The sequence below is a fragment of the Sminthopsis crassicaudata genome, chromosome 2 (genome assembly GCF_048593235.1).
Source record: "Sminthopsis crassicaudata isolate SCR6 chromosome 2, ASM4859323v1, whole genome shotgun sequence".
NCBI lineage: Eukaryota > Metazoa > Chordata > Mammalia > Dasyuromorphia > Dasyuridae > Sminthopsis > Sminthopsis crassicaudata.
Genome location: NC_133618.1, coordinates 493,001,135 through 493,013,374, shown reverse-complemented (window position 1 = coordinate 493,013,374; position 12,240 = coordinate 493,001,135). Strand labels below are relative to the sequence as shown.

The following is a 12,240-nucleotide window of genomic DNA, read 5'->3' as shown; positions in this document are numbered from 1 at the left end:
CTATATTTCCCAGAGTATCCTTTCCCCTTTTAGAGTTGTATTCCTTATGATAAAAAATGAAAATAGGGAGAAAAGTTTTTAGCAAAACTAACTAGCATGTCAAAAAAAAAGTCTGTTCTGTAGAGTGTTCCATGCCATTCACTCAGCCTTTACAAGAAAGGAAGGGGAAAAAAAAAAAAGTCTTCTCTTAATTCTTCTTTAAGGCCCTAATCAATTATTATAATTGAAATATCCTTATTTAAGGTCATGTTAGCAAACTGTAATTCATCATTTCCTATAAACTTCATTCAAAAACAGTGTAGAGGGCTGGGGTTTTTTTGTCATGAAACACCCAAGATTCTCAAGAATTTGGAAAATTACTTCTGGTATAGATAACATTACTGCCATCTGGTGGAACTGACTTTCCAAAACTGTGATTAATACTCGTCTTTGGCCTATAGGTCTGAGGTTATTATATCAGGCATTGTATCTACTTGGATGTGATATTAAAAGTTACTTTCTAAACTCTTTACCTGACTTTAGGGTCTTCATAGTGAATATTTTCATTAATCTATTTTCTTTGATAAAAGAAGAACCACAAAATGGATTATTAAATCCATAGATAATTCAAAACTTATTAATTGATTTTAATAACCAGACATATTCAGCCTTCATTAGGGGTTGCTAACTGAATTGATTTGTTTCCTGCTTCTATCATGGTAGAATTATTAGTACTTAATGAATGATCTTTAGGAGAAAGGAACTGTTATTCTTGGTATACTTAAAAAAAGATATACTCCTTGTTAATTGACTTGATTTTATCTTGTTTTATATTAGATTGCTAACATGAGTTTGGCCTGAATATTCCTAGGTTTTAGTTGGTAAAACTGTGTTTTCTTATTTTTTAGTCTCTCCTTGTGACAGTGAGGACTGCTCATGTGATTTTACGGTTAGTAGCTAGCTATCTTTTTGCTTAGAGAGTTAAGAGGGGGGGTTATCGTTTAGGGTTGGGGAAAGCAACAGTCTTTGGGATAAAAATTCCCCGGTGAGTGAATTTGGTCAAATTCCTCAAATTGTTCCCTTTACAGCATCACTGTTATAGAATACTTCAGGGTATTTGCCAAGTGTAGCTCTGTTTTTATTGAATATGAAGTTTCTTAACAGCCCAGAAGAGAAACTTACTTGTTAATGGAGTAGTAGAATAACTTATCTTAGAAATTGATATCTGCCTGAAGGGGACTGCCTTGAGGTTCAGTCCTGGCTACAATATGCATATTGTAATCTGGGGATTCTGAGGCACAGATCAGTTTGAAAAAAGGCCACAATACTTCTCTGCCATTAGAATGAAGCATGTACCATCTGTTTCTTCCCTCTTCCTCCCCCTCCTCCTCCACATTGGTACCATGGAGATAAAGCTATACTTGTCCTCCCTTGTAGTTATGGCTTTAGTGTGAAGGATGGAACATTTATATAAATGGGGCAGAATTTCAAAATTAAATAAAAATGCATCCTGACAATTTAAATATTATTTCTTCTCAACAGTTATGTAATTCACCTATGGGATCTCAATCATGAAGGGACTTGGGAAGGAAAGGGCACTTATGTGTATTATACGGATTTTATTATGGAGCTCACTTTGTTATCTCTGGACCTTATGCACCATATTCACATGTTGGTATGTAACACCAGAATAAGCCTCTAGTAGAACTCAGGATAAGACTTCATTAATAAATTTTAAAATAAACATATAGAATGAGATGTATTGAGTTGGTAAAATAAGATAGGGAAGACATTGAGATTATATTTTAACTATCTATATATATAAAATATACAAAGAAATAAGCTGGGATAAATTAGTCTGTTATTTAGTTCATTGAGATTTCAATCTATTCCTAGATTTTATCATTTCTGTAGACTAGAGTCATATGGTAATTTTTGAACATAAAATTACTCATGTACTATAGTTTGGTTTCTGTAAATTAGCAGTAGCTGTATAAACATGGACAAGAATGTCTATAATGTTAGTTTTTTATGATTATGTTTTAATAGTCTTTGTGCTATTTCTGACTTAAAAGTCTTAACTGCTTAAATTTTACTTTGGTTAAATTTGCAAATAATAAAGATGAAAATCAATTTGGTTGTTTAGGAATGAAATCAAATGTATCCAGAATATAACATTTAGACATAATTTGGGGGGCAGCTAGGTGGCGCAGTGGATAGAGCACCAGCCTTGAATTCAGGAGGACCTGAGTTCAAATTTGATCTCAGACACTTAACATTTCCTAGCTGTGTGACCCTGGGCAAGTCACTTAACCCCAGCCTCAGGGGAAAAAAAAGAAAAAAAATAGACATAATTTGAAGATTCCTAATAGAAATCAGATAGTAATGCATTATGAAATTTGTTAGAATTCATTTAGTTAAGTGGTGTTCCAGTTTCATGTTGGCCCATGAAATATGCCACATAATATAATAACTTCTTTCAGAACCCTATTATTAATTTTTAATTTCCTTTTTCTCTGCTTTCTTTAAGCTGTTTGGCAACATCTGGTTGTCCATGGCCAGCTTGGTGATCTTTATGCAACTACGTTATCTGTTCCATGAAGTACAACGTCGAATCCGTCGCCACAAGAATTACTTGCGTGTAGTTGGAAATATGGAGGCCAGGTAAATGAGGATAGGTTAACAGCACTGAAATACAGCCATGTTGGATGGTGGATAGTAGTAAGTTATTTAGGAACTTAAAAAAAAAAGTATCAGTTACATCTTACTATGAATTACTATGTATGAATCCTATACAACTACCTATGTAAAACCCTAAGCCAAACACTTATTATTAGACTCATAAGCTGATTTAAAAGTTATTTTTTATCCTAGAGGCAATAGAGAGACAGTGTCACAACTCTGCCCAAGATTGTCACGTCTCTCTAAACTTTTAAATCGGCTTATGAGTCTAATAATAAGTGTTTGGCTTAGGGTTTTCTCTATACTTTTACTCAAGTTTGAGTAAGATGTAGAAGAAAGTGAACATGGATTATTTTTGTAAAGATTTTTAGTTTCTCCTCACCTACTTAGGGTGGGGATCACAGTGCAGTGGAAAGTACCTTGACTTGAATTCAGAAGCTCCTTCTCTCAGTTCTGGCTTATGTACTTATTGGCTGTGTAACCACTCTGTGAGCTCATTAAACTTTCAATTCCATTTCTGCAAAATAGGGGTATTTGAACTTGATCTGCTTATTTTACACAATTCCTATGGAGAAGTCATATCAATGTTCTTGTAAACTAAAGTACAATATAAATGTGAATTGTCATTCTTAATAGCTGTAATATTATTAAGGATTGAATAATGCTGATTGAGTGCTTTGAATTACTGTAGTGCTTTAGAAGAGCAACAATGATGTCCCAAATTCATTTTTTCTTTTTCTTTTCTTTTCTTTTTCTTTTTCTTTTTTTTTTTTTTTTTTTTGTTACAGGTTTGCAGTTGCAACTCCTGAAGAACTAGCTGTCAATAATGACGACTGTGCCATCTGCTGGGACTCAATGCAGTCTGCAAGGAAACTGCCCTGTGGACACCTCTTTCACAAGTATGTGTGTAATGAAAAATACCAAATATTGGAGCTAAAAGGGACCTCTAGCTACTTCATTTTGCAGAGGAAAACTCTGAGAGGTATGGAAATATGTATAGTTAATAGACTGTGCAATTTCTATACCTGCAGTAGTATCTGATTGAGGGGGGAGAAGTTAGGAAGTATATATTTGGAGGAATTTGCTCAAACTCCTCAGATTGTTCCCTTTACAGCATCGCTGTCAGAGAGTACTTCAGTGTAGTTGCCAGGTGTAGCCCTGTTTTTATTGAATATGAAGTTTCTTAACAACCCAGAAGAAAAACTCACTTGTTAATGGTATAGTAGAATGATTTGGAAATAGACATCTGCCTGAAGGACTGCCTTGAGGTTCAGTCCTGGCTAGAATATGCATATTGAAATACTGAAAGCATTCTTTGTATCTATCAGTGCTGTCTTAGATTATAAGCTCCTAAAAACAATCTGTACCCCCTTAATTTTGTGTATCGGTTAAAAAGTAACTTTTTCTCATCAGTTCATAGTATCTTTTACAAAAATTGACCATATATTAGGGCTTAAAGTTTTATAGCTAAAAGCAGAAATAAAATTTTTCAGATTTTACTTTTTCAATTTACGATGCAATAAATAGGATGGAGAAACATAAATTAAAAACTACTTAGAGACTAGAAAACTAATCTTAAAGAATGTTTGGATTAAAGAACAAATCTTAAACATAATCAATAATTCTATTAAAGAGACAATAATGAGATAGCATATCAAAACCATGGGATATAGCAAAAGCAAATTTTTATTGCATCCATAAAATAGAGAAAGAACAGTCCAATGACTTGGGGATGCAATTGAAAAAATAATTAGAAAAAGAACAAACTAAAAATTCCCAATTAAACACTAAATTGGAAATCCTAAAAATTAAAGGTCATGATGTGATTTAGGAACAGGCATTTTCAGCATGGAATGATATGATTTAAGAAAGCAATTTCTAATTCCAAATTATGTATTTGGGATTCAGCATCAGATGAAAAGATTGATGGTGTCAAATGTTGGTGTTCAGTCATGTGAAAAATTCACAATGGCCATTCTTTTTGACAATAGGTAGGTTTATTTGGGAGAATCTGTACAGGAATTTAGCACCCTAAAAGAGTTAGTTAATAAAGAGAAAGACACCATGGGGGGGGGGGCGGAGAGAAGAGAAACACTAGGGGCCTGGGGGAGAGGGGAGAGGAAAGACACCATGAGGCAGAATGTGTAGTGGGCTGACCCAAAAGGGGTTCAGCAAAGATGGTGTGAGCCATGAACAGATTTATAGGGAAATTTTAATGGACCAGACAGTGTTATCCATAGTTCAGCCCTTCTGCCAGCCACACCTACTCACTCAGGACCTTGTCGGTAAGATTAATAAAACTGAGTGAAAAAACCCCATTGAATTAATAAATACAAGTAGGCATTGATTTTTATGAAAAAAAAAAAAAAAAAACCCAGCAAGATAAACTATTGTTTTGTTTTTGTTTTATTTAGAATTTTTTTTCCACAGTATATATGTATGAGTAATTTTTTTTTTAATAATATTATCCCTTGTATTCATTTTTCCAAATTATCCCCCCCTCCCTCCATGCCCTCCCCCCATGACAGGCAATCCCATACATTTTACATATGTTACAATATAACCCAGATGCAATATATGTGTGTAAATACCATTTTCTTGTTGTACGTTAAGTATTGGATTCTGAAGGTATAAGTAACCTGGGTAGACAGACAGTAGTGCTAACAATTTACATTCACTTCCCAGTGTTCCTTCTCTGGGTGTAGTTATTTCTGTCCATCATTGATCAACTGGAAGTGAGTTGGATCTTCTTTATGTTGAAGATAACTAACCACTTCCATCAGAATACAAGATAAACTATTGTTAATATGAGTTTAAAAAAGAAAAAAAAAACAAAACAAGTCCCTGGTGTTAAAATGCAAAGGTGACTATTGTCATTGTTGGGGTGCAGGTGGGGGTGATATGGTGACATTCAAGTGAATTGTATTTGTGTGCAGGAGGGCTGTGTAAAGTCACCCACCTCACACTTTCCTTCAAAGCATCTGGGTCAGAGAAATCATCCGGAGGACTGGAGATGGCCCTAGATGAAGTGGGAGACCCTCGACCTAATTAATCTAAGATCCTTAACAAGTCTCTGCTCAACTGAGACAAGGGTCACAATTGAGACTAAAGCTAGATAGGGGAAGAAAAGGAGGCAAAGAATGGCCATTTTTACCCAGTGCTTCCCCTCCCCCCCCCCCAAAAAAATCAATCTGGGAGGGAAAGGCCTTCGGGGTTTCTGGTCAAACTGGCCACAATTTCCATTTTCTTTCCCTTTGAGGTAATGGGGCCAAAACATACCCAGTGGATTTAGCCTAGGATCTTTTGTTGGTCATTGTTTAAGAGACCCTTGATTCATACTTAACATACATAAAGGTGGAGGGTAAGATTGTTAAGGGAGGCATGAGAACTACCTTGTTCTGAGGAGTTGAAATCAAGCAGGGCAATGGATGCAATTTAATTTCTATCCTCTAAAAGAAAGCTTAATCTGGGGGCACATCCTGTTCTGTTGGTTTAAAATCTGGCTGGCCTCTGCAGGCCCAGCGGCAGCCATTGCTAGTTGTGACAGATTTACTGCTGCCATCACCTTTGCCAAAAGGTAGGTTTGCTTAAGAAAGGTTCTAGACAAAAACAAGAGGCAGCAGATGCCAGGAGGGGCAAATGTGAAATTGGGTTATCTAGAAAAGGAGTTTGGAAAAAGCCATTAAAGGCTGTGCCATGAGGCCTGGCTGTGCCATTGACTGGTGGTTAGATCAGTGGAGGTCAGCAAACTAAACAGCGTTAGTGAGAGAAGGGAGAAAGGTGCCATCAGACAGAAGGAACTATGTGGGGAGAGCATGAGGAACCTCATGGTGGCTTTAGGCCTGAAGAGAACTTAGCAAAAGTCTTCACAAACACAGTCCTGTACAGGGAACAGCCTGGGCTTTTTTTTTTAGAGAAACTGGGGAAGTAAAGGGAGAACTTGGAGGGAGGGATCAAGGAGGACAGACAGCAGGGAGCTGTCACAGAGGTTGGGGAAGTTGACAAAAGGTTCTTAAATCTCTATACAAACAAGATTGTCTGGGACTTAATTATGTTTGATAATAGCTGGTTTGCCTTCTTCCTGACAAGAGAAGAGAATCGATTCATATCACAACTGCAGTCAGCATGGAGTTACAGCTACAGGTGGTTTGTTTTTCTCCAAAATCTGGACAATACTGCATTTTCTCTAGAATTTTTCAATTACATCTATCATGTTTTAGGTACTTAAGGAAAAGTTTGGTAGTCAGTCCTCCAGCCCTCAGGTGGAGTCTAGATGTGTTGGCTATTTAGTGATAAGATTAGAAGTGATGAACTTATCCTGAGAAGGTTCCAGTGTGAATAAAAATGCAAATAAGCAGACCCTAAAATGTGTACGTTTTTATTCTGGGGTTGGTGGTTATAGACTCAAACTAAGAGATGACATTGAACACAAACTGGCAGTTAAAACCTAGAGAAATAGAGAACAAATAGCACTCCCCTTCTCCTCCTTTTTTTCTTTCTTTTTTGTCTGTGGAAAAGGTTAGCAGGGAGTTTTTATAGCTATCCCAAACAGACATCTCTTATTTCTACTAAATTCTTTATAGATTTTTCCCCCTTTAGAAAATAATACAAGTAAATGACAATTTTCCAAAGGTGAGTTTTGTCTACACCCCCCCATATAGTTCTTACAGAATATTTGAATACCTTAAATGTTCAAATAGGCCTTATTGTGACTTTAATTTTTTTTCCTCATAAAGTAACTACATACCTGAAGTTGATCCATGATGTTATACATACATGATATAAAACATGTTGGGTAATAGAATGTATTCAGAATAGTTTTTGGTGAAACTTTCCTAAGAACAGTTGAGTATATTAATTTTTCTTATGTTTGAATTTTTCATTAGCTCCTGCCTTCGCTCCTGGCTTGAACAGGATACCTCCTGTCCTACTTGCAGAATGTCTCTGAATATTGCTGACAATAATCGAATCAGAGAAGACCAGCAAGGGGAGAATTTGGACGAGAATTTGGTGCCTGTGGCAGCAGCTGAAGGCCGACCACGCCTAAACCAGCATAACCACTTCTTCCACTTTGATGGTTTGTTGTTTTTAACCATCTGAGACTCCTAACAAATTCTTAAGCCTAAACCAGCCAATCTGATCATGGAATCTTAGATTTTTTTGCTCCATCATTGTTGAATATGTTTAACCTTAGATAATGTTTTCATAGTAGAATCCTAGATTAGAACTGGTAAAGTCCTAAGCCTGTGTGGTCCAGTCACTCTCGTTCAATTTATTGAGAAAGAAAGCCCCCCAAAATAGATTTGAATAAGATTACATGGATTGTAAAAAGCAAGTCAGGATTTGTATTTTAGTCCAAGGATTATAGATCCAGGAGACTCCATTGAAGGCATCTCTTTTTAATAAAGAAAATTTAAATTAAAAAAAAAATATATTTTTATAAATGACTAGATCTTAATTTTTAGTTGTTTAATTCAACAAGCAAACTGTTTACCTTTAAAACTCCACCCTTGGCCTTTTAATAGTCTATACAAAACCAGACTAGAGCATTAGCATTGAAAGTTCAGTGAAAGGAGCACAACCAAAAGGACAGAATCAAAACTAAAGCTGCTTGGTGACTTTGAGGGCAGTTTGGAAGTTGAGTTGAAGTAGGGATGGGAATTTGGTCCTGGCATATCTGTGAAGATCCAGATCATCCTGACCATTATATAGGAACTACTGCAGAGATGACAGAATAATTTCTCTATAAACATTGGGAATTCTGGAAGCACCTAGGGTAATTCAAGACCATAAGTACATTGTATGGATTTGTATATGCATTCCTGGAATATGATTGTCCTGACCTCTTAAGTCTAGGCTGCCATAGAAGAGCAAATGTGAGATATGCATTCTTCTGTTGAATATCCACAATACAGCTGGGTTGTCCAGACAAGTCATTACCCTTCCCATGGTCTGGCCCTGTAGAGACAGTGAATTCACTTTTGCCACCACTAAAAAGATGCTTTAAGAATGAATGGATAGAGAATAGGTGGCGCAGTGGATAGAGCACCAGCCCTGAAGTCAGGAGGACTCAAGTTCAAATCTGACCTCAGCACTTAATACTTCCTGGCTGTCTGACCTTGGACAAGTCACTTAACCCTCATTGCCTTGGACAAAAAAAAAAAAAAGAGAGAGAGAGACAGAGAGAGAGAAAGGTGATTGCTATAATTTGATTGGTGTGATTTGCTATTTGCTCAAGAGATTCCCTATTTTTTCCATATCCCTTTGTCAGTAAACTAATAAAAACCTTTGGGCATTGGGGCTGGGAGGACACAGATCAAGAAGCATAATAAAAAGTTAGAATTGATCATCATGGGAAGAACAATCTTAGTTCGGTTTTTGGGATAAAAGTCAAATTATTCTAGAAGTTATGCTATGAATAAAAGTGTGGAGCAGTAGTTTGAGATTTTTTTTTTAAGAATGGATGAGATAGGTAATACATTATTTGAATGTTTACATTTTATTTGCTATATTGAAAAAATAAGTTCAATAAGAACTAAAGGATGAAATGAGGAATGCTGAATCCTCTCCCACTGGGAGAGAAGTTTAAAATTTTTTGGATTCTCATACCTATGCATTCTCCCTTTTTTGCTTTTAGGTTCCCGAATTGCTAGCTGGCTGCCCAGTTTTTCAGTGGAAGTGATGCATACCAACAATATCCTTGGCATTACTCAAGCAAGCAATTCTCAGCTTAATGCAATGGTAAACATCATTTAAAAACTAAATCTTCTTTACAATTATCAGTTTTATATTGAGAAAAGTGAAAATGATCTAATTCTTTAAATAAGAGATTTGGAAAGAAAAAGCTGAGAATCCTTCCCATATGTTAATATATAAACTTTTTGATCTTGCTCAACCCTGGCAGTTAGCAAGTTTTTAAGGGTATTAAAATTTGTATTCAGCTAAAAAAATTTTTGTTGTTGTTGTTTTTAATGTTTAAATGTAACCCTCAGCTTTGATCCTGATACAGGTAAGCAGAGTTGGAAAGGTGTATCCAAAGTATTTCATTTAATCTGTATTTGAGTCCTACTTTTTGACTTTTTTCACTTGTTTTAGTCAAATGTGTTTCAAGAGTCATTTTCCAGTGAATATTGATCATTTTTATGCTATGCCAACTGGTAGTGCAGTCTAGCAGAATATTTCATTTATTTTTCCTTGATTTTCTAGGGTTTATACCTGTCATTTTCCTGGTCCTTTTGTAAGTTCTTTGCCAAATAGAGGGACCTATTGTGTAATGTTTTTTAATTATTAAAATGAGAATGTTGTAAGATCCTTAGTTTCTCATCCTGTTGAAGCACAAAGAAAAAAATAATATTACAGAGACCTGAACTTCTAGAGCCTCAGTTTACTTAAGTGCAAGATGAGAAGTTAATACTAAATGATTTTTACAACTGTCTAGCAATAAATCTATAACATTACTTCATTATATCAGTTTTTTCCCCTGAGGCAATTAGGGTTACGTGACTTGCCCAGGGTCACACAGCTAGGAATTGTTAAGTGTCTGAGGTCAAATTTGAACTCAGATTCTTCTGGTGCTCTATCTACTGCACCAACTAGCTGCCCCCTACTGATTGTTTTTTAATAATGTTTTAGGAACAGTATTCCAGTAAACTATACAGTATCATTTCTGGGATGTTATTCTGTAGGCTGGGAATTTTGTGCTTGCTTTTTTTTTTTTTTTTTTTTTTTTTTTTTTTAACTCGCTGTTCATGGTGTAATCTCTTTTAGACCATTGGTTGTGGTGCATAGCTATTAGAGTCGAGCAATTTTCAAAACTTGGTAGGTAGAGCCCACTTTTTTTTTTTTATTAGAACTATTATAACTTAAGTATGGGGGTGTTTCAGAATTCTCAGGCAGGTGATGGCTCTTCTTCAGGAGGACATAATGGTTTGGAATGTAGTCTGTTCTTAGTACAGCTAATTTATTGGAACTATGTATATTTTAGTAAAGTTTCATTTAGTAATGCACTGGTCTTGTAAAATGAGCCTCATGCATTTTTGTTTAGGAAAATGAGGAAAACACTAAGGAGAGAAATTTTATATCTAAATGGGGGTTGGAAGTTATAGCCCTGATTGTAATTTTTAAAGAAATCGTCATAAAAGTATATTGAAATACCAAGAATATTTCAGTTATTTCAGTATAATTTCTGATTTTTCAATTTTGTTTTTAAGTGATTTTCTGCTCTTATTACTGATATATACATATACATATATGCTTCCAACACATTTTATTGTATTGTATTGATAATCTAGAATAGTGGTTTTTAGATATTTCAAATACTAACAACTAATTTTAATATAAAAATTACTATTTTTGTTGATGCATGGAGTATCCACATTTAAGAATAGCTGTTCTTCTCTTCCTTTCATCCTTCCTAGGGGAAGCTACTTTACTACTGCTATTGATACTAAACTATTTCCCACTAAAAATTTGAACTATCATCACTAGCCAGATAATAAAATGACTGACTTGTGTTATCTTTTGTAGTTTATAGGACTTCATCCTTACCCTGAACTCTTCTTGCTGCATGAGATATACTGCTTATTGTAAACAATGAGAATGCTGATCAAAGTGAAATGTTTTCCTGGCTTAATTTTTTTTTTTTAATACATTTCAAAGAAACTTTTGAAATACAATTTGTTCTTAAATTGGGGAATACCTGGAATTTCTGATCCTTATGGCCCTTAAAAATAATCAACTTTTAAAATAATTATTTCAGTCTGGAAAGTGTCAATATTTTCTATATTCATTTTAGAATATAATTTCTTAGTATGTTCTTCTGTTAGAAATGAATTTTTATATACTTGTTGAATATTTTATAGTTAATCTTGCTCTTAGATCTTCATCAAGTAGCTGTGAATGCTTTAAAAGTTCAATTTGATCTTTGATCCTCAGATACACTTTTGTTCCTACAGGCTCATCAGATTCAAGAAATGTTTCCCCAAGTACCATATCATCTGGTTCTGCAGGATTTACAACTGACACGGTCAGTTGAAATAACAACAGACAATATTTTAGAGGGACGGATTCAAGTACCTTTCCCTGCACAGGTCAGTTTTGAGTTCTAAGGATGACAAAAACAAAAATTGTTTTCAGTTATAAGGAAAATTAATTTCTGGTATTTATATATTTGTTGTTATTTGTCTTCATTGGAAGTGATGTCATTGCATACAAGTGAATTGGATTTAAGTGAAAGAGAGCTGTGAATCACCAGTCTCACTGTTTCCTTTGGAACTATTTGGGTCCAGTGAGAAAATATAGTTCAGGATGACTAGAGATTGCCCTGGATGAAGTGGGAGACCTTAAGCCTTTTTTTTTTTTTTTTTTTTTTTTAATCTTTTTATTGACAAAACATATGCATGGGTAATTTTTCAACATTGACCTTTGCAAAAACTTCTGTTCCAACTTTTCCCTTGCTTCCCTCCACCCTCTTCTCTAGATGGCAGGTAGTCCCATACATTTTAAATATGTTAAATACAATATATGTATACATATTTATACAGTTGTCTTGCTACACAAGAAAAATTGGATTTAGAAAGA

The 12,240-nt window shown here is 35.0% G+C and overlaps 1 protein-coding gene across 4 annotated transcripts in view; it reads left to right on the top strand.

The window, feature by feature from the left end:
* The window catches only part of AMFR (autocrine motility factor receptor), a 61,126-nt gene that overhangs the window by 36,266 nt on the left and 12,620 nt on the right, over positions 1-12,240 (top strand). For all 4 annotated transcript variants that reach the window (XM_074293459.1, XM_074293457.1, XM_074293458.1 and 1 more), the window contains exons 5-11: positions 888-928; positions 1,522-1,654; positions 2,510-2,643; positions 3,450-3,560; positions 7,548-7,738; positions 9,299-9,402; positions 11,616-11,750. In XM_074293459.1, the coding sequence (XP_074149560.1) occupies positions 888-928; positions 1,522-1,654; positions 2,510-2,643; positions 3,450-3,560; positions 7,548-7,738; positions 9,299-9,402; positions 11,616-11,750 (849 nt within the window). The remainder of the gene's footprint in view (positions 1-887; positions 929-1,521; positions 1,655-2,509; positions 2,644-3,449; positions 3,561-7,547; positions 7,739-9,298; positions 9,403-11,615; positions 11,751-12,240) is intronic.